The sequence below is a fragment of the Nesoenas mayeri genome, assembly GCF_963082525.1.
Source record: "Nesoenas mayeri genome assembly, chromosome: 6".
Taxonomy (NCBI): Eukaryota; Metazoa; Chordata; class Aves; order Columbiformes; family Columbidae; genus Nesoenas; species Nesoenas mayeri.
In genome coordinates, this window is record NC_137545.1 from 13,303,334 (window position 1) to 13,326,734 (window position 23,401).

The 23,401-nt window shown below is 43.2% G+C and overlaps 1 protein-coding gene across 1 annotated transcript in view; it reads right to left on the bottom strand.

Annotated features, from left to right (window-relative positions):
- Positions 1 to 23,401, bottom strand: part of CPS1 (carbamoyl-phosphate synthase 1) — a gene marked incomplete at both ends in the record, with an annotated part of 90,468 nt that overhangs the window by 35,700 nt on the left and 31,367 nt on the right. Inside the window, 8 exons of the mRNA XM_080346912.1 lie at positions 7,724 to 7,842; positions 11,818 to 11,994; positions 14,181 to 14,379; positions 15,451 to 15,661; positions 16,056 to 16,200; positions 19,593 to 19,721; positions 20,524 to 20,681; positions 21,238 to 21,427. Coding sequence (XP_080203038.1) covers positions 7,724 to 7,842; positions 11,818 to 11,994; positions 14,181 to 14,379; positions 15,451 to 15,661; positions 16,056 to 16,200; positions 19,593 to 19,721; positions 20,524 to 20,681; positions 21,238 to 21,427 — 1,328 coding nt within the window. The remainder of the gene's footprint in view (positions 1 to 7,723; positions 7,843 to 11,817; positions 11,995 to 14,180; positions 14,380 to 15,450; positions 15,662 to 16,055; positions 16,201 to 19,592; positions 19,722 to 20,523; positions 20,682 to 21,237; positions 21,428 to 23,401) is intronic.

Here is a 23,401-nt window from a genome sequence, read left to right on the forward strand (position 1 = left end):
GGTGACATGATTCATTTGCCTTGGGCTAGCAGCTTAAATTAGGTTAGGGCACTTAGTAATCCATGCAAAAAAGGTAACCAGTTTTGTACAGGACAACCAGCGTGCAAGAGAAAAGCTGCGTACCTAAAGGGGAAATGAAACCATACATTTTTTCCTCTGCTACTCCTAATGCATGGTAAGATAAGAGATGTAGCTTTCAATGTGGCCAATAAAAAAGATGCAGTGGGAACCGCTATTCAAGAAGTGCCCAGACAGGAAGAGTTCTCTTATTTCTCACTGCCATGGAGGCAGTTTAATGTAGAGGAAATGCACCCAGCTCACCATGAGCCAGGGAAGGTTAGAACTGACAACTCAGCCCTGGGGATGTAGCAGTTTTGCCATTTAAAACTCGTCACAGAAAAATTGGCAAGAGTCAAACACCCAGCAGCGCTGCCTTCCGAGCACTTGAAACCAGAATCTGCCATGAGATGAGAAATTGCCAAAAGCCCCTGAGGCAGGTCCTGGGGATTTCTAGGCACAATGAGAAGGGCAGGCGGGTGAGCCGGCAGCACGGCTCCATCACGTTTAAAGGGAACTAGATCACAGAGCTGCAGAGCCTCAGCGCTGGTATGGAAATCAGGCTGCCTCTCTGCACGGCCTGGACACACATTTTCATACCTGGATAATTTCCGCTTACTAACAAGGGTAATTTAGAGCATTTATATCTCAGCTTTTGTGGAAAGAATATACCATAGTGTTTGCGTGTTTCTTTAAAGTGATGCTTATCTTACAGATTTTACTAATCTGTACTAATCTTTACTAATTTTACTAATTGAGACACACAGATGTTAAGGGCTGATGATTCTTAAGATCCAGGTGCCCCCCACCTTTGCTCAAAGACAGACCTTTAGACTTGCTAGAGACACAAAAGACTGTAAGAGTGGAATCAGGCTGATCTCTTTGAATGCTTGAGTGCAAATAACCCTTCCAAGAGCTCACCAGAAATTCAGCACTGAAAAAAGAGAAGAAAAAATTTCTCAGTTCTGGCTATTTCCAAACACATGACCTGGTCCTACATCACTGCCTCCCACTTTCCTCTGGAGCATCACTTATTTTTCAAACATAGAGCAAAGAGTCTTCCAAAGATTAAACTCCTTTGCTGGTTTATAACCAATCTTGAAACAAGGGAAGATTAAGTGGCCATGATTCCAGACTCCTATTATCCAATGCTCCTTTTTCCTAATGTTCACCTTTGCTAAATGACAGTCAGAAGTTTAGAGCTTCAAAACCAGACTTTTGCACACTGCCATAATAATTTAGTCACTGTTCACTTCCTTGGAAAGCTGAAGGCCCCTGCACATTTTGCAGTTTATAAACAATACAAGCCTTTCTCAAATTTTGCTTGTGCCTTCATTTCAGCTTCCAGTGTCGATTTGTTGTTGTGTTTTGTTTAAAATTCCACCTTGTCATCTTTGGAACTCCATCCGCTCACTTCTTCAATAATAAACAATAAAAGGAAATAGAATAAATTCCTCTTAATGAGGAGATTTTCACCTGGCACAGAGGACCTGGGGAAATCTATTAACTGACTGGAGGAACGCTGGCAGCGTTGCAATTATCACGAGAGCCTGCTCGCTTCAGTGCAGCCCTCTCTTCCACTTGACTGGCTTTCATCTGATCCACCAGTTAAGGAGTAATGCTAAATAAACGTGCCAGCAGAAAGCCCTGGTTTGATACGGGAAGAATCACTCTTTTTCTTGTATCCCAATTCAGGCTCTGCTTAATTTTAGCTATGTCTTCAAGTTTATGCCCATCTGCATTTAACTTAGGCACATGCTAATGGGTCTTGATTAAAAGGATCAGGAATATTTTGTGGGCTGAGGGCCAAAGCCTGAGCTGGTAGCATTTGAGATGCAGTCGTTGTGCCAGTTAACATCTGCCCTGTAAGCCCACGGGCTCACCCCTGCAGTTCACGTCTGGTTTATCTCAGCGGCTATTCACGTGGCTTGGACACGCACATAGGAGCTGCAAAGACGAGCATGTTCCAGCTCAGCCCGCCAGTCGTGAACTCAGCTCCTCCTAAATCTGGAGGGAGTGGATTTAAGCCCAGGCTACAGTTCTGCTATGGCAAGCAAAATGGACCAAAAGCAATAAGCACTGGAACCAAAATGCTCAATGCCCAGTTCAGAGGGAGCTCTTCCTTCCTCAGTAGTCACAGACCTGGAAGGTGTCAAAGGCCTTCTTGGTGATGTACAAAGACATATTCTTCCTCTTTTCCTTATTGTCCCACTCTGCTTCAAGGCTTCTAGTGGCTTCCTTGATTGCTCCTGATGTTTTACAAGACTTTGAACATGCTACAATTAAAATAATGTGGTGTATAAATTCTCTCCCTGCTTCTCTTCTCGAGGAGACAGATTGTTACCATTTTTTCCCTCCTGAGAAACTCCGGAAATGACTGACAAAAAGCTGTCAAATGAGCATTTAGGGAAGCAGGAGCTGTAAACCAACAAATCTTGTTCACTGAATAACTATCACTCCAGTGCTCCTCATCTTTCACATTCAGGTCCCTGGGTTAATAAATCTCATTGTGGACATCTTGATTTAAGTAACACAAACCTCATACTGTGCCCTAAAACCTAAACAACTCACACCTAGGATAAAGTGATGCACCGAAGCAGCAGTTCACACCAAAACACAGAAAAGAAACAGGTTATATATGCTTCCTCAAAGCCTATTTACTATCCCTGGTAAAGAGAGAGCTTTGAGGTTTTTGCTGGGATGTCACAGTACTGACTCCCCTGCTTCTGGTATTGTACATACTGGTTACAGAGATTCCCCAATGGCTTTTAAAGGGTGAAGCCTGTATATCCTCTGTATCAAGGAAAACATGCAAATTGCGTTTTTACAAATGTACAGATGCTGTGAAAGAAAATACAGCTGTGAAATTACTACCAATGGCTCTATAAGACAAACAGAAAGTATCTTATGTCAGATCCACACAAAGCACAAACAACAGTGCTGAAAAGCTGCTTATATTATATTCTCTTCACGTACTGAATTCCTAATTTGTTCCAGCGTCTTCCCTGCCCCACAGTTCACAAAGAAGACAAAAGTAATCTTCCCAGTTAGTTAAAAGTGAGTACTACAAAAACGTCAGTGACAGCTCCTCAAAGAGTATAAATCAGTGCAGCTTCATTTAGCGTCACTGGACCTGCTCTGCTTTATACCCACGCAAGATCTGACTTACACCCTCTGACCTGTCCCAAAAGCATGCAAGTCAGCAGAAACACCGCTGTTGAGGAGAACGGATGTGTGGGCACCGCTGTGGAAGAGCACAGGTTATTGATGGCCTGTCTGATCTTTCCTCCCTGTATTGTTTCCCAGGTCACTTGCTGGGGCCAGGTTTTAATTCCAGCACCCGTATTTCTGTGGCTACTCCATCACAGCCACATTTTGAAATCAAGTCAAGCTCCCAGCAAGCAGCTTTCAAAGCACAACTTTCACAGACACAAGGCCATGAGCTTCGCAATAAGCAACTCCTTCCATGGGCCACTGAGCAGAGCACCTGGCTACAAATGCTGGGCTGAAGTCAGTCTGCACCTCTCACTTTTTTCTCCTTTTCCCTCTATTAACCTGTGTCTCTTTAGGAAGGACAGGAGCGATACTGAGGATTGCACTTACCCCTTTCAAGCAAACCACAGTTCAGGAGGCGTTTTCACTCAGTGCCCACACAACAAGGTCACATTCTCCTCCAAAACAAAGTTCCAAAGCGTAGCCTTATGAAAACATGATTGGTGCCATCAATTCCACTGTTAGTAGGCTGCCTAGCAGGAAAATCTGCTGTTTTCCTCAAGGTTAATTTGAAGAGTTGAGATTTAAGAAGGCAAAGTTCAGTTTACTGCTTTGCCAGACTTTTTTTTGAGACTTTGGGCAAGCTTACCATTTCTATGCTTTGCTCCTCAACTGCAAAATCAGGATTTATCATGCTCCTCTTTTCTCAGTTGAATTCTACTTTACAGCCTGTTATCGATATTGAAATATTCCTCTTTGGGCAACATACTCACACTTCTGCCTGTTGCAAGATGGCCCAATCTTCCCCAGGTCTTACTCAGATTTACCCAGCAGCAAACTTGACCCCACTACCTCTCCTTTTCCCTGTCCCTGTGAGCTCCCAAGGAATGGCAAATACAATCAAGTGCAGGTTCAGTTGCTACCGAGATGCTTAGGTGGCTTAGGAGAACAAGTCATACTGATTTTCAACAAGGCTTTTGTGTTCACTTTACTTGGGTGTAAGTGATGATTTCACCATAGCTGGCTATCTCTTTATCTATATTTAATGGTATTTATCATACACTCTCCTTGCATAGAGCCACAGTTCTCAGAGATCATAAAATCAGGAACAGATAAAAAACACCCACAAGCAAAAAACCCCTCACTACAGATGGTCAAAGAATAGATGCAAATTCCAAAAGAGGCTTTCCCTTACACCCAGTGAACCAGTGTCTTGAGTCAAACATGCCCCAGATGTTACTTCCAAGTCTGAGCTTCAGCTTTGCTTTTGGGAATGATGGTGTTACTGGACTCTACTGCAAACCTGACTCACTCTGGACTGGGTCCATAACCCTGGCCTTAAAGACACATCTCACTCCTCACTGCCTCACACAGCTAGACATGGTCTGTCCAAATTTCCACCCCCTTCATGAGCTGTCAGTGTGGCAAACAGCCATGGGAGTCACTCCGGGGCCCTTCCCCTCCATTTTCTCTCATGGGACAGGTGAGACCAAACCCGGGGGAAAGAATTTCCAGATAACAGCACATCCTATTGCACGGCCACTGCTCCAGACACCATCATCATCATGGATTGACAGCACAGGATGGTGATTGCTCTTCCCATGTGTGTATGTATATGTGGTTTTGTTTGTGTGTGTGCATGTGTGGTGGGGAAGGTTATAGTTAAGATTACATTACTGAAGGTATTAAGATAATTGGCAAAAAAACAACAAAAAACCCCACAATATAAGTTTCTACTTAAAATGAAAAATATGTAGGTCACAGAAGAAACAGCACAGGCACATGTTTGACATACTTGTGATGCTACTGGACATTCTTGCAAGTAGTCTCAAAATGGCCTTTTTTCCCCAATTCAACTCAGGCCATTTGCTTTCCTGCAGCCAAATCACACAACCCAAAACAACTCTTTCTCCATCTTACATGGCCCAGAGGCAGAGTCACATGGAAACATTGCTGCAGCAGGACAAAAGCTTTACAGTTGCACCAGTACCGAATCCAGCCTTCTTTGGAAAGAAGTTCACAGGAACAAATATAAATGGGGCAGATGGTGCCCTTCCCAGTCTCTACTGTCTGCAAATGGCTGGCCATGCCTGCCCACCACTGAGAACAGATATTTATAGGTCAGAAAGGTTTTTACCCCCCCATAACGTTATCCCATACAACCTTTCATGCTTAGAATGAGATTCCCTGCATAAATTGGTGAGGCCTTCTGCTCATGTCTGAATCACTGCCTGTGCCGAGGATGCAAGACAGCATGCGATGCACGAATGCTGCTTGCTGAGCTGCTCACAAAGGCCTCCACCTGCCTCTGAACCTCCTTTCCCATGTGTCTCTCATATCCGCTTGTTCTAGCTCTAAATTTCCTCTGGGAAGAGATCATCTCCTTGTTATCAGTCTCTACAACAGCTCTGCAGGGCCTAAATCAAGACTCTCGGCAGAGATGTTACTCCAGCTGCATCCAAAACCTTGCTGCAAAGAACCCCCAAACCAATCGAGACAAAAAAAGGAAGGGATGGATTCGACCAAACAGAGAATGAGCTTGCAACAAGCAACAGTGCCTGGGAACAGAGCAACTGGTTCTGGTAACCATATTTCAACAGCAGAAAGATTTAAAGCAATGACAGTGTCACAGCTCATTCTTTTCAATTGGAAATAATCCTGCAGCACAGGTAAGACTCATGCCAGGCGTGCCAAGGACTGGAAACAGCTGGCTGCAGGAAGAGCACAAGTGTGCCAAGTCTCATTTGCATCACTCAATTAGCTTTCCCTCGGCTATTGCAGAGATGTGTTTCCTGATGCGGCTCACTGGACTAGTCTCTTAGTTCAGGTCAGAAGTGTTTTTCCCTGGCTCTGTGCCTTTGTGCCAATGTGTCTTCAACATAATGCAGCCAGACAGTCCATGCCCTCCAACGCAGGTTCTGAGGTAAGACAGTTTCCTTGGAAAGGTCTGAATACAGATAGTGGAGTGAAAATCTGCATTGATAAGTGAAGGAGGGTAAATTAATTTATACCACTGGCAGCCAGAGTTGAATCGCATGGATCCACTTACAAGGACACAACATTGGTTGTGTATGATACAAACGCAAAGCTGGATACTGCAAGAGGGCTTTCTGCAGCAGGCTGCCTAGTCACCAGAAGGAGGAAAAACTCTCTGGGATGGTACCAGCTATGGATCACATTACTAGTAGTATTATCACTTGCTACCCACTGCAGAGAAAGGAAAACAACCTCGGTCATATCAGACAGTTCAGCACGATTAGCCCCTGTGGAGTGATGCTGGATTTATACCAGGCGAGGATGGGGCCAGCCTCTGGGGTCCCAAGTGCACCCTTCCAAAGCATGTTGCTCCAACAGCAAGGAAATCAAACTGATTCTGGATATATTGTTTTTCTTCCTCAAGAGCTGCACATATATATTTAAGGTACTCAAGACAAATGCAACATGACACGGAAGTTAGAGGGCAAAAACTTGTGCAGCCAAACAATAGATTTCCGTACATAATCAAGCTACTTCTCTTTGACATCTCCCTTCACATTTATTTTTCTTTAGCTCCAGATCCAGCCTGTTCCGGGGGCAAGGAAGAGCAAGAGCTGCTCAATTAAAACCGTGCAGCTGGTCAAAGCAGCAGAAATCACAGCAGATGAAGTAACTAACACCTCAGAGATGTACTGGCTACAGTGCGCTCCCAGTGCCATCATGTGGTGAAATGTGCTTAACGCCACAGGTACCCGAAGCAGAAACACCGGCAAACATAGAGCCGATAACTCAGGAGGTTCTCCCAACCTTGTAAACCATGAAGGGAAAGCTCAAGTCAGCAAGAGGCTGTAACTGAAATACAGCACGGCACTTTAATTTACTGCTATCTTTCCTGCTTGGTTTTATATGGTCATTTTTCTTGAAGAGAGAAGAAGATTTATATTTAAATATGTCTGGAATTATAGATGTTTGAAAGTGCGGTACGAAAGCAACATATACTGCATGATCACAGCAAAGCAGAAAAGATTAAAAATCAATTTGCAAGGCAAGAAAAAAATGCAGTATATTTGACCTTCAGGTGTAGTAAGTAAGGACAAGTCCTGTGTCTGAATGCTAACTCTGTCCTAGGTACTGAAGCACAGTCTGCTGTTACTCATTGCAGGCCATCCACATGCCCAGCCTCAGCCTCAGAGATACAGTGAGGATTTTCCTAAATAAACCACAACTTCCATAATCCCCGAGAACAGTCAAGAACTCAAAGGAGTTCTTTTACCAAAAACAGTGTTCTCAGAAATTTCCTCTGTCTAGGTAAGGCAGTGAACTGGGTTTTAAGACAACACTGCTTATTCTAAGCACAGAAATAGATTTCTCACCAGCATTGACTGCATCTATGCTCAGAGTCTATCACAGGTTTCCTAGCAGAAGGATCCCTAGAAGGACCATTGTGTCCTAAGGCAAGGCTGTTGATTTTTCTTACCCATTTCCTTCCTTCAGGATCTTCTCCATGTTCACAATGTTACGCATCTTATACAGGAACCACTTGTCAATGGCTGTGAGTTCATGGATAACATCCACGGGGACTTCGTTATGCAAGGCCTGCCAAAAAGAGGATAGCACTGAATAGCCCCTTTAATACACACTTCGCAAATACAGATTTTATCCGCAAATGGGTAGCAACAACTATACAACATACAAACATAAAAAGTACCGTAGACTAAGCAGGACAAATCAAAGGTTCATCTACCCCAGGATTCTGTCTCCCGCAGCAAAAGAAAACAAGCCCCTCAGGCAGCACAGGGAGGCACCAGCCACTCCTGCATATGCTTTGGTTCCAAAAGCTGGCTTTGGTTGGAGCAAGATAGAGATAATGTGATTTTCACAGAGCCAGTAGCCAGATTTAAACTGATGGCAACAAGGCTTGGTGGCCACTACGTGCCTTAAATACCTACAGCAAGGCACATTCAGCCTGCACCACCAGCTCCTCCATCTGCACCCCAGACCACTCAAGCTGCCTAAATCTCAGACTCGCTGTCGATCTCCCAGCTGCAAATGGTAAACACGAAGGTCCAGATTCTCGATTGTGGTGGAAGTCTTTGCTTCAGAGCATAAATCTTGATTTACCTTTGAAATACAAGACTGAATCGGAACATGTGGTCTTGAAATAGCCCTGAAGAAAGGGAAGTCCAGTCCTGAGTGACGCTTTGCAGCTATAGTATAATTCAGGCTTCGCTCTCTGTATCTCAAGTTAACGTCAAGATCATTCCAATTCCCCTGCATTATCTTGCTGGGGTTATTATTATTATTTTATTTTTATCAAACTATTTGCAACCATGGGGTAAAAAGGAAACCCATAGAGTTATTATTCAAAAGATAATATATTGCAGGACACTGCAATATTAAAAATAAATATCAGAGGAATATGCTAAAGAGTCCCCCAATGCAATACAGTTTTTTCTTCTACCCTATATCTAGGGTCTCACTAGTAATGTACAGTTACAACTCTCCTGATAGAACAACTATAATCAGCCATAATGATAATACCAGCACAGTATCTTTGCTGAGCCAAAGTAATCAGGCTCATTAATTTGTTACCATGCTTAATTGTTTTCTTGCAGGGCGGCATCCCTGGAACAAAGTCAGAGCAATGCCACTAAAGAAAACATCAATCAAGGAAAGAGCCTGGCCCGCTGCACCCCAGCATTATTCCATCAAGTCACCAAGCTGCAGACACAACTTTGTACCATCATCACTTGCTTCAGCTCTGTGGTGTGGAGACTTTACACCTACTGAGAGAAATGCACAGGTCACCCCAGCACTGGGCTCCAAGCAGGGACCACCCACACAGACAAGGGACAAGGAACAGTTCATCAGGCACTGCTAAATACTGGCACCACCTTCCACCTTTCCTAAAGGGTTTCCAGGCAGCTCACGTGGGCCTCGCTCTCACTTTTCCTGAGAGGTAATAAGACGCTGACTTGAATATCCTGCTCACTCATAAACAGCAGTGAAAGTCTCTAATGCACATTTTGCTCCTTCAGAGCAACTGGTTATTTACACACCGAACTTACAGCTAGTGCCTGGCACCAAACAGCCACTGCTTTTCCAGAGGTCTGCAAGGAGAAGCGTGGGGCCGTCATAGTAGTCCCTGGGCATGGGCACCAACAGGGTGGGGCTTCTCACACGTTTATGGGTGCAATACTGGTACGAGGCAACTGCTAAAGGGTCCCTCCCATCCCAGTTTCTTAGTGCTTGGAGGGTACAGTGACACTGCCATATTAGTGGGATGTGAGCATGTCTCTTCTGTCCATCTACTTTCACAAAACACATGGGAGGCACAAAAAGAAAAAAAAAGGCAAAGCCTTTCAGCAGGACAGCGTGACTTCAGAGCCCTGCCCACCTTCAAGAGCGTCCTGTCCCGTAAACACTGGCCCTGCACTAGAAAGTCATGGGTTTTATGGGACTGCTGAGTCAGGGAGCAAGCCTGGTCTCCAGGCCAAGCAACAGAGGGTTGCTCAGCCACCCACACTGCCTCTAGGGCAGGCACCCTTGTTCCTTCAGTCCCATCCCTGCTCCCCACCAAAGGAAGGATTTAGCTGCCTGTGGACACGAGTACAAATGCAAACTAACACATCTGTCGCATGGACAAGTGGGAGATCAGAGCATAAGTCATCTGGGACCACTCGCATGTAACCCCTAAAAGGGCCCAGAAAAGATCTGCTACAACTTGAGCTGCCCTGATGAGACAGTTACGTCATTGCAGCACTTGGACACTCTGGCCATGCATAAGTCTCATCTATTTCAGCCTTTCTCCCAGTGCCTTTTAAAACAGAGAGTCCCATTACAACAGCGGTAGCTCTGAATGGCAGCTGAACTCCCTTCCCTTCCACCTGAACAGTTACTGTTTTCATCATCCAACAGACAAAGGAGAGAGAAAAAGTACAAAGCCTTGAAAATGTGACTAGTAGGGCTTGGAGGGAGGAGAAGACATAAAACAAGCTCCATGCTGTTTCAAACAAAGCTGTTGGCTAACAGGGACTAACTGTTGGCTTTTAAATGTCAGCAAGCTGGAAAGGGATTTCCAAGCAGGCAGGCCCAGCTGCCAGAAGTACCTCTTCCTGATATTGCTTGTCTCAGTTATTAATGGGGACGAATTAGTGCACTGTGTCAGACAGAGGCAGCCCTTTATAGGGAGGGATTAAGACTTTGATCTTGCTTTTTTCGACAGCTCCCAGTGAAAATGCCACCAGCTAGGAACACCCAGAGTGTTCAGTGGGGCCCAGGCTCACCTTCATCTCCCCAGATCCCTGGTGTTAACATGGGGCTAAGATTAACCTTTAAAAAAGCTCTCTGAGCCACTCAGGGAGACAAAAAGCAAGATTTTTCTCTCAGTCACGAATAAAAGCTATAATAAAGACCAAGAACAGCTGTGGAAGGATGCTGTCCGCTTATGAAGACAGAACATTTCCCCAGCTTGAAAAGCAAGAGTCAACAGCTGGATAAGCCACACATTTATAGAACATCTTGTGATTTTCATTCAGGCCATCTATAAGAATACCTATGTGAAAACCTTTTTACAAATACAGCACAACCTCAGCTCCACACACTCATGTGGGGGATGTAATGACATGTAGGTACACATGAGCACAAAGAGCTTAAAGACTCCACCATGCAAAGTCAGTGCACAAAAAATACTAACAAGTTAGCTGCAGCAAAGCCGAAGTGTGAAACTGCACCCACCTTGTAAAGTAACTAACCTCACATTTACCATGTGATACACGCAGGCAAACACCAGGGAGATGAACAGAGAAATAATTTCACAGCCTGGCCCCTTACAACAATACCCCCCATTACCCAGACAACTTAAAAGATGAAGTGATTTGCCTGGTGTGATGGGTTAAAAGAATGCTAGGGGCCACTGAGCCTATTTCAAAGAACAGGGGATTTCCTGTGCTCTAAATTTAACAGTGTTTTAATTTTATGTTTTTTTGTTTTTTTAGTTTCAAGCCCATAGCAATGCAACAATTGCAAAACACAGTGCTCTCACGGACTGCGGCTTGCCATTCTTTACTATCCTTTGTTATTTCGGTTCTCAAAAGTCTCTTCATTTTTTCCCTCCTCCCTTCGTATAAATTAATGGCAATCTGCAAAACTGGCCAACTTTGACTGACATGCTATCGTAAATAAAGGCTGAACCTCAGCCAATATTTAGCAAACAGTTCTACTTTAGGAACAAGCAAAGGAAAGTGATCCAGGTCTTCATCAACACTCAGCTGGAAACTGAAGTGCAAGGGCACAGGAATGCAACTGCTGCTGAATGCAATGAGCATTGGCTAAGATTGTAACAAAAGGCAAACACATTACCTAAATGCAGAAGATGCAGGAAAATACAGATGCCAGCAGGAAAAGTCATATAGTCACCCAGCTATTATGTTCTATAGAGGAAGTTACATGCAATAGCAAATATCTGTACTTTAACAGCAAGGATCCTACACAAGGTGCTCCTGGCGTGATTCTCACCTCAGTTGAGTCAATCCAGTAGCTATAATTCAACAGATTTCTATCTTTGGTTACCTTGGCTATTGCAAATATCCGAGTACTGGATGGCTCCAAGAGTTCCTTCTGGAGATCTACGACATCTGGCCAGGCTTTATTCATGGGTAGATGTGAAGTGAAGCCATCTACAGATGGGTGGCACATTCTCAGGGCCTTCTGGAAGCTCTCTTCAAAAGTGCGTCCAATAGCCATGACCTGTAAACAGAAGCACTTCCACATTAGCTATGGTAAGCCCAGCCCAGCCTAGCCGAGCTGTCCCCTGAATTACAGAGAACTGCAAATTTAAAGCACGAAGACAGACATTCAGAGCAATTACTGTCTTTGGACCTCACCACTAAGACAGTCCTGCAGGCTTTAAGATAGGCAGGGCTGACTGAGCCTTGGGAGTCTCACCTCTGGGCCTGACTCTGCCGATATTATCAACAGGGAGCTTCAGACAAGTGACTGCTTTCTGCTTTCGCCTCTCTACCCATAAAATACAGGAAACCGCTGCTCTCCTCTGTCAACTGCTTTGAAGCACTTTAGTTGAGGGAAGCATTATGCAGCAGCATGAGTGTAGTAATACAGAAGGATATTTCTGTTTAACAACCTGTTAGAGACAGAAACTCACCTTGGGAATTCTAAGGTTCAGAAGAAATCTGCTCCCCTTGCTTTAAATTGCATTTAACAGTGACTCTCCCATATGAGGACTCTCTTAAAAGGATTACTCCTCCTTGCCATCGCAGCACTGGGGTTTCCCTCCCTTAATCCACATCTAATAAGTAAGCAGGGCTTCTCTGTGGAAATCTGTGAGGTAAGAGAGCCCTTTCTCAAATTTCTACATTTTTATTTCCCAGTGCAGTGAAACCCTAACAAAATAAAAATCTTCTCAAACACAAGTTGAAAAACGTCAAAGAAAAAAAAAAACAACATTGTTTTCTCTTTTCTCACAGCTCCAGGCCCACTGCCCAGCACAACAAAGCTCAGGAAAAAAATCAAGCCAGGTCAGAACATTCAGTTAATAAAAATGGAGTACGTGCTGCAATCTGCCTTCAAGTTCAGGCCTAGGGAGACGATGGTGCCATACTAACAGAGATATAGCAGCAAGAAGCTCTTTGCTCCAAAGATACCCCCTCCTACTCGCAGGTCCTAAAAATGAACGTTTTTGCCAAGTACCTCCACCAGCTGCAACCTGCATCTCTTAAGCCTCTCCATCCCTGTTCCAGTTTGCCCTGTAGCAGTCAGAAACCTGCACAATTTGAGCTCTGACTCTTCCAATATTTCCCTCCTTCCTTTACCCAACAACCTGCCTTGAGAATGACAGGGGATTTGTCCAGTTCTGCTTTTGTGATATGTGGCCATTATGTAGAGCCAGGAGGTGTTTACAGCTCATGATGCACAAGGCAACTGTATTTAGGAACCCTAGCTCTACAGAACACTCCAAAAACCACTAAGCAGAGAGGGTTAATACCACTAAGACTCAACTCACTGAAAACAAAACAAAAACAAACAACAACCAAAACAAACAAACAAACAAAAACCTAACCAACCACAGACCAAAACTTCATTGTCATTAAAAGTCAAAACTGCTGCTGGAAAACCAAATTGTAATTAATCCTTCCAGTTGTGATGAAGGCTCGTTGTCTGAGCAACAAGGTCTCACGTGTCAAAATAATTTAATAGAATAGCTACTTGAAAAGCATTAGGAAAAAGGGCAGATGAAAAAATACACAATTATTTTGCTTTGGTAGCTGATATGTAATTAACTAATTGAGTAGTTTACCCATTTTGCTTCATTTCTATCCTCTTAAAAAATGATCTGAAAATGCTCTTATTGTTCTAGGCACCTTAAAATCAGGGTTTAAAAGTCACACTGTCATGTTCCAGATGTATAAGACTTTATCAGGAAGAAAAGTCCAAACTTCAGCACAAGATTACAGGTTGTGTCTGGATTTCAGGAACAGAAGTAGGCTGAGATTTGGCATATGGTTTTAATGGAGAGGACAAATAACTATGGGAACAACAAAGAGCTGTGGCTCACCAGCATCATTGAAAATCTTAGCAGACTACAAATCTTGAAGATATACCCTAATTAACCACCACTATAAAACCCCAAACAAAAAGTAACTCAGAGTCCTCTAGTGAGTGTTAAGAATGAAGTCAATCTCAGGTGACTCAAAGTGGTCTCCTTCCCTTAGGAGTCAAACCACTTATGAATCCAAGATTACACCGTCCTACCTCATTTCAATTGGTGATATTACTGGATAAAAATCATTTGAGCTGAATAAATATCTTCAAAAGCCATTAAGTCACTGAAGATAGATATTCTGAGGGTTTCTAAGAAAGAGAAATTACTTTCCCAAGTGGTGGAACACAAGGAAAGGAGAGAGCCTTGCACTCACCTCTCCCACGCTCTTCATGGAGCTTCCAATCCGGTTGGACACATGCTGAAAGCGGTCCAGATCCCAGCGGGGTATCTTGGTGACAACATAATCCAGGCTGGGCTCAAAGCAGGCAGAGGTTTTTCCTGTCACCACGTTCTTGATTTCTGGCAAGGGGATTCCCAAGACAATCTTGGCAGCAATGAATGCTAACGGATACCTGCCATAGAGGAGAAGCAGAGAACAGTACAGTGGGAAGCACTTTGCTTTTGCGGATCCCAGTAGTGGATCGAGTTAAACAGATGTGAGATGATTTTTCCCTCCTCAGCATAACGGAAGGTTACTGTGCTCGAGCACAGCAGGGCCTGTCCCGCTTCCTACCTCAACACATTGTAGCGCTACCAACCTAGATCTGGGACTTGCTTTATTATTTGCAAAGCCACCATTTTAAGTATCTGTCACACCCACGGTGAGACCAAACCATCCAGTTTGCTGCCAGTCTGTCGTCCAAAAAGAAAACAATCAAACGCCCACTGTCCAACATCATGGCTTATCTCCAGTCTGTTATGGCACTTCAACAACCACAAGAGCTGTTGATGACTGCAAATTAGAGATTAATTTGTGCCTCTCAACAGCATCTGCAAAGTGCAATTAAGAAGCCAATTTTTAAACAGCCTGCTCTGACCATCCTTATCTTGATTAGTTTATGATTAGCCAACAAAACAAAGGCAGCTAGCAACACCATTTGCATCAATCTGACAGACAGCTCATTAATAACTGTGTCCTCTGGGTCCCAGAGGCGATTTGCAGCCAACACATGGACACAATGGCTATGCTTTGTAAGGACAGCTATTAGGCTTCCCCCCATGCCCCTCCTGGGAGTTTTTCCCATTTGCAGTTACAGCATCAGCAGGTTGGAGGGGACCTGGAGGGCTCACTAAACCTTCTTACATCTCCCAGTAGGACCAAGTCTCCAACAGTCAGTCCTAGCAAATGCTGACAAGAACTGTTGTCGGAAGCTTCCCATGCAGAAATCTGCACCTTACTGACCTGGCTGCTCCAGAGTTCTCCCTAACAGCCAAGCTGAGTCTTCCTTGATGCAAATTAAGCCCGCGTCTCCTTGCCTTAACTGCATGGAGAGCAGATGCAGGAACTCTTCTCCCTTGCAGCTGTCACATATTTAAATAACACACTAATCTAAGTCCCTTATCATAATTCTCTCTGTTTTTCTCCCCTCAGTTTTTGCTTATTCATTTGTGGTTCTTTTTCTGTGGTTTTAAAATAATCTTACCCTGTTGCCTTGGAGGCCAAAGCTGAACTTCTTGAGAGTCTGGCATTAACTTCAATGATGTAGTACTCCAGGGAAGTTGGATGCAGAGCGAACTGGATGTTACATTCTCCCACAATGTCCAAATGTCGGACAACTTTGATGGCACGATCCCTCAGCATCTGAAATTCCTCGTTACTGAGTGTCTGGCTTGGAGCCACTACAACAGAATCTCCTGTTTGTCACAAGGTAGTAGAGAAGGAAAATGAGAAGCAGCACAGTAACCATAAATTCTAGCCACACAGGTCACTTTCCTTGCTAACCACTGCTAGTGATGAAGGCACCACAGGCATTCAAACCCATGGATGCACAGTTGATGAAAAGCACAGATAGTTAGAAGCTCAGAGCTGGAGAGGCCAGGCAGTCTTCTGGAAAATGGGATCATAGGGATAGATTTAGCCTAACAATATCTGTTTCACACCCTAGCTAGCTGTAAACAAGACCTGAAGAGTATTTCTAGAGCCCACTTCATCAATCAAAAAACTACATCAATAACAGCATGCAGAAGGGCTCTGAACAAAAAAAGTTAATGAGTCATTTCCAGTGAGCCACCCTGCACCCAAGCCTACCTGTATGGACTCCCATAGCATCAATGTTTTCCATATTGCAGACAGCAATACAGTTATCAGCAGCATCTCTCACAACTTCATACTCTATCTCCTTCCAGCCAACAACCGACTTTTCCACAAGAATTTGGTTAGTCATTGCAAATGCCTGGGAACATGTTAGGGAACATGAACAGTAAAAAAGAAAATCTTATTAGAATATGTTCCATGTTTTAGACTTCCCTGGGTTATCTCCAGACATCCCAGAGCAACACAAAAATTGAAAGATTAAGATAAGTGAAGTTCATAGCACTGATGACAAGCACTTTGTATCCCCCCCACCTCCTTTAAAAAAAAAAAGGCATTAGCTTCATTTGAAAGGCACAGAAAATATTTATGTGATCTCATGGGGAAAAAAAAGGCAGGGAATGTGAGCTTGCAATGGCATATAAATAACAAATTGGAATATAAAAACATCTAAGGCTTCAATCATGCAACAGACACATGCTTTTGTGTGTATATGTGGGCAGTACCATGGACTTAGGAGAACTCTGCAGAAAGCCAAATGACTAAGTGATGGGGAGTGTGGGTGCCAGCAAACACTATGTAATTAATAGCACTAATAATGCTGCTTATCATTGGCATGCTAACCAGAAGCAAGTCTTGTGATTTATTCTTAAACTAATCTTGAAAGCACTCCTCAGCGCAAGGGACAAAAATGAAAAATACAGTTTGTTGGTAAATGAGCATAATCTAAGTGAATAAATAGCCTCAATATTAGCAGATAAAAACCATCAATCAACTCTCGCTTAAAATCCTGGAAAGCAATGGGCATATTATCAATCCATCCTTTAGCAAAGCTGCTTGTTTTAATGCTTACCATGAATCAGTCTTCAGTTTGGTCCCCTAGGTAGTTAGATCAAGCTGTTATTCAAATGTTGCCCTTAGCTCAGTTGCCACACACACACACACACACACACACACAAAAACCTGCACACTTTGAGGAGTGGCACTTCACACCCAGCCTAAGCAGGCCCTGAATTTGAGGTGATGTAGCAGGAACACCTAAACACACTTGTAAGACAATCTACACTGTTCCTGTGTTACCGTCTATTGCTTTCTCTCACTCAAAATGAGCAGAGTCAGGAGACAGGAACTCAAGGTCAGATTACCTAAACTAGCTGTGCTATGCAACATCCACAGGTGTTCAGTTATCCAAACTATTTACAATTCAGACTCCAGTATCTGAAAATCCAGTTCACAGAATTACTGCAGATCATGTTCATAACTTAAAAGAACAGTTTCTGCTGGGCTGTGGAAATGAGCTAACTCAACAAGACCCAATTGTTTTGCACTGTAAATTTTGAAATATTGATACCAAACTGGGAGGTGCTGCTGACATTCTTGAGGGACAGGAGGGCTTGCAGAGAGATCTAGATCAATTGGAGCACTGGGCTATGATTAATGGGATGAAATTTAACACATCAAAATGCTGGATTCTGCACCTGGGATGGAGTAATGCCAGTCACAAATATAAACTGGGAGAGGGGTGCAGCCCTGCAGAGAGGGACCTGGGGGTGCTGGTTGGCAGCAGCTCAATACAGGTCAGCAGCATGGCCTGGCAGGCAAGGGGGCAAAGCCCACGCTGGGGTGCATCAAACCTGGTGTAACCAGACGGTCATAAGAGGTGGTTGTCCTGCTGTATTCAGCATTGGTGTGGCTTCATCTTGAGTGCTGTGTGCAGTTCTGGGCCCCACAATTTAAGAGGGACATGACAGTCCTGGAATGTGTCCCGAGGAGGGGAACAAAGCTGGTGACAGGGCTGGAAGGAACGTCCTGTGAGGAGCAGCTGAGGACTTTGGGCTTTTCTAGTTTGGAAGAGGCTGAGAAGTGACCTCAGTGCTCTCTACAGCTTTCTGTAGGGACATGGAGAGGGAGGCGCTGAGCTCTTCTCCCTGGGATTTAGTGATATAAAAGGTGGAAATGCTTCAAAGCTGCACCAGAAGAGGCTGAGATTGGCCATTAGGAAGCATTTCTTTAATGTGAGGGTGGTCAAACACCAGAAAAGGCTTCCTAGAGTGGTGGTTGATGATCCAAGCCAGTCAGTGTTTAAGAGACATTTAGACAATACACTTAACACGCTTTAACTTTTGGTCAGCCCCAAAGTGGTCAGGCAGTTGGACTAGATTATCATAGTAGGCCCCTTCCAGATGAATTAGTTTATTCTATTCTACTCTATTCATTCAAAGTGTTGAAGCTGTTTTAGCATAATTTTTGAGAAAATGAAAACATTCACTTGGAAAGTAAAACAGAATGAGACTTTTAGTAGATAATAAAGGAAAGTTTCAGAATCATGAAAAATTCACTAAAAATATGATCTGCCACACTCCTAAAATTTTACAGATAAGTTGTTTATAAAAAGCAGCTGTTTTACAGATTTCAGGGGAAACGGAGATGTTCAAAATCACTTAAAATAAAAAAAGGAACACACCAAGAAATGCTGATTAAACCCAGATTTTCCTAGTGAAAAATATCTCGATATAAGCCTTTCAGACAGCTGCACTCCCAAGGTTTCTCGGTGAATTTCTGCTTTCCCTTAACACAGACCATGTGGGAGCTTGGACAAGCACAGTGTTTCCAATGACAGCCGTCAACCCATAAGATGGGGTTACTGCACCCACTGCCGCCTCCTGCATCTGTCAGTCCTGTCCATGGAGTCCCCTGCGACAGATGCTGCCCAAACAGATGTTTGTTCAGCACTAAGCACACCAAAATCGAAGTCTGTTTGTATGACAGCAGCATGGAGAAATACAGAAATGTCATTTTCACATATAGCTCTTACTGGCATCAGCAGTATCTCTTCCTAGAGACACATGAAAGATTAAGAGGTTCAGCAAGACACAAAAAGAAAGAACCAAGAATTTTAGAGATCAAATAGTAGAGATCTGTTTCCTAAAATTCTACATTTTTGCCAAGGAAAAAAGCTTTTGCTTTCTTTTTCTCAATTATCTGTTTACTTTTCACAGCAAATCTAGAGAAAAACAATCCCAGATTTCCTACAGAAAAAGAGACAGCTGGTGGATGTCAAATTACAAAGTGTCATTCAGTTACATCTCTACATGAGCTTCTGACCGAGCAAAAATATTGTCTTTAAACAGAAAGACAAAGGCCCAAGCCCCTCAGCTCTTCTGTCCCTGATACTACATTATTACTCAGCATTTCAAATGTTTTAACTGCCTTGACGGCTTCATGTACCATTTACTTCTGAAAGTAGGTGAATTTAGCCCACTGTGTTTCTTTTCAGACCAAAATTACTGAAACACTTGTGCAAATTATGACTTGTTTGAATGACTTGTTGAATTCAACAGATCTGCCATTTAACCATTTTCATTACCCAAATCAGCAGAAATTATGAAAAGAGGGCATTAGAAGGAATCAGGATAATATTTTACTGGTAAGATGAAAGGTAAGAGATGTGCCATTTCAGTGTCTCTATTAGATGAATATCTAAGAAAATCAGATGCTCAGCTCTGTTCTCAGAGCTTGCAATTGCAGACGTACCTTTGTACCAAGGTCCAGCAAACTTTCCTTGTCAGGACATATGCCTGACCCCAAACCACCAAGGGCATAAGCAGAACGTATCATGACTGGGTAGCGAATCTTTTCAGCTGCCTTCAGAGCATCCTCAATCTTAAAGGAGAGGGGAACACATTTCAGGGATATGATAACACACATTTCAGAGATATGATGAACAGTTAAGATGAATAAAGTCTTCAACTCATGTTACATTGTTGGTTGGAAACCCCACCAGTAAGACACTAAGCTGTCTGAAAATAAAATGAAAAAATAAAAGTTGGCTTTGAAACATTGCTTTGTTCTGCCAAACAGCAGAAAACTGGAATATGCATTCAAGGAGGTGACATCTGTCCTTAGTTACCTGTGGACTTCCTTGCTGACTTCCCACGGACAGTGTCCTAACCTAGCCTGCCTTCACAGACTTTAGTATGAAATAACCCTTCCAAAAGACTTCTTGGTATGAGACCTGTTTGCTTTCTTCCAAACTCAAACAGGCCTCCCCACTGAACCAATTTTTTGCTTTCACATTCCCATCCTCAAGAAGGATATCAGTACTGCTGGTGTTGAGGACTTGAAAATCTAAGTCTAAATAGTTTGTGCAAGATTTTTTTTTTTCCCAAAGTAGCCACTGACACATTATGTATTTTTCTGCTGCAGCACAGAAGTCACCCCAACTTAATTTACTTTTCTTGTCAATGGGCAAATTAGCTTAGGCTTTCCAAGTGCTTAATTGCATTTTCACTCATTTTAAACCATGGTGAACCAGCATCAATCACTGTGGAGTGCTACTGAAAGCATACAAACTCCACAGTTGTATTCAGCTTTCATTCAAGAAAACTATAATTTCATTTGTTTTTTAATAACTCAAATGGGCAATGGTAATAGTAATCGCATCTTCAAAAATTATCTGATTTACCGATTCCACTGCAAAGCTAGGAGCAATCTTTTCATTTAGCTCAGTCAGTTTATCAGAAAAAAGCTTTCTATCCTCTGTAGCCATGATGGATTCAACTGATGTACCTAGGACCTTCACACCATATTGCTGCAGGACTCCTTGCTTGAAGAGTTCCACTCCTGCAGAGTAAACAAATCCACTGTTTTGAGGACTGATGGCAGGTAAAGAAGAAAGTATTCAAAAGATACCTGACTAGCTGACAAGTCATCTGACCTCTTCAGCAGCTAATTTTATTATTCTTTGTCAGTATTAGAACTTGGAACCATAAAAGTTTCTGTCCTCAAATGTATGAAACCTGGAATTAGTAAAATTACTGCTTGGCCACCCTTTGCAACACAAAACAAAGCAGTACAGTTGGATACTGTTGCAAGAAACTAAATGAAGCTAACCTTCCTTTTGATCTCTGCCTCAAGGTGGTCTGAATATCCCCAATCCAACTACAATAACTGACACTAAAGCTGAAAAGCAGGATTTATCAAAACCGGTAATTACACATTACATTAACAACTTAGCAATTACTCACACCCCCATCTCTGTCTGTATCCCTTAGTAACCTGGGCAATGTATCAGGCACATGGGTCTTGCATATCTGCACAAATAAAGTCTGCTGAACACGTGATAAAAAAATGCTGAGTTTACCTGCAAGTTGCGCCAAGGCGCCTGTATTGTACTCACCACAGTTGAGAGCGGTCTGGCCACCCATGCCCAGAATTAACCCATCAGGACGCTCTGTCTTGATGACTTCTGTGACAAACTGTGGAGTGATGGGGAGGAAGTAGACAGCATCAGCCTGCTTGAGGCCAGTCTCGTTGGTCTGCACTGAAGCAATATTGGGATTCATGAGGACAATCTTCACATTTTCTTCCTGAAAAAATGAAAATCTGCATTAAAGCTAGGCGTATGTGAAAAAAGTGCTAGCAGCAAGGGTTCAACAAGTAATTCACCAAGAGTTGAGTTTAGAAAGCCTGGTTCCTTATGTGCTCTCTCATTAGGGATTTCTGGTACCTTGTACCAGGCTGATCTAATGCCAGTTCTCTACTTTTCTGCCTCTGCCTGTCTGTGAATCTTGAGGGAATGGAGATTCCCACCTGATTCAGAAATTTGGTTGAAATTGTTTAATACCTTTAGGTGTTACATAGAGGAGACAGAAGCAAACTGCTTTGGTGAAAAGGTGGGTTGGCAAGTACAAAGGCTGTGTCTTCATTTTTGTGGGAACTCATTCTAATCTCCATTATCTTCTTGTAAGGCAATAAGTTTCTACAAACAAACCATTTGCAAGCAATGCTACTTCTAGATGAGAAACACATTTTAAGAGAAAGATTTGCTATGTGGAAGTTGTGGAGGTTACAAAACAAGGACAACTCTCACTAAGAACAGGAACTGTGATGAGATTAAAGAAAGAGTAAAAAGAAACAGGAAAGAGGTTGGTAGACTGAGTCAGCCATTCCTCAAGCAAATGCTATGGAAGTATTGCTGGGACCAGTATAGAAATTGTTATTCTAACAACATGACAGCTGGGACAGAATACTTCTTCCAAATATTTTACTAGTCTTTCATGATTCTGCCCTTGCACAGGGGTGAATTTCCAAGACACTGGCCATTCCCACTGCCCCAGGTATTATACTTTCCAATATTATCCCACACACTCTGCCTCTCATAACTATGCAGTCTCGGGGCAGACCTCTGGTTGGTGTTCTTAAATAGTTGTTTAACCTTAAAGAAGGCCTGAAACACATTCAGGAGACATTGCAATAGGAACATGCTGGGTTGAAAATCCCAAGGATATTCCAAATACTCAAGAGCTGTTGTAACTAGTCTGGAGGAGAAGGGGAAGGTAAAGGAGCAAGGGAAGTGTTCCCCCTTGCCTCCCCCATAGATTGGCTCTCTGAGGAAGAAAGATAAAGAGCATAATTGTTAATAGTTCTGAGAGATGATTCCTGAAGTATGGAGATGACGGCAACGCTGAGTACAAATATCAGATTAGTCTGAAGACCAGTAATTTTATCATATCATAAGCCAGTGTTACATAGTACAGAAAAATGATAACCTTAATCCAGCCTCCAGAGATGATAAACAGCACAACAGAGAACATATATAGCAAGTAGAGAGAGCTTTGAGAACAAGCACAACAGCTCTGAGAGAAGAATAAAGGAAAAAAACCACAACATTTTAACACGCTCTGTTCAGATCTGTTGTTACCTCAACCCTTTGAGCCCCACATTGGGTGCCAGAATGGACTCTCCTGGTCTAACCCAGCAGGCAGCTCAGCACCACACAGCCATTTGCTACTCCCAATGGGACAGGGGAGAGAATTGGAAGAGTAAAATTGAGAAAAGTCATAGATTGAGATAAAGACAGTTTAATAAGCCGCACACACAAGCAAAGCAAAACAAGGAATTCCTTCAAGCAACCTTCACCATTTCCCATGGGCAAGCAGGTGTTCAGTCATCTCCAGAACAGCAGGGCTCCCTCCCATGTAACCATTACTTGGGAAGGCAAATACGATCACTCTGAATGACCCCTCTGCTTCCTTCTTCTTCTCCCAGCTTTACATACTCAGCATGACATGATATGGTGTGGAATATCCCTTTGGTCAGCTGGGGTCAGCTGTGTCCCCTCCCAGCCTCTTGTGCACCCCCAGCGTCCTCAGTGGTGCGGGGGCCTTGACTCTGTGTATGTGCTGCTCAGCAATAATGAAAACATCTCTGTACTATCAACACTGTTTTCAGCACAAATCCAAAACACAGCTCCATCCTAGCTACTATGAAGAAAATTAACTACCCCAGCCAAAACAAGCATACCCCAGTTCACATGAAGATGTCATAGGGCTTTTCTGTGT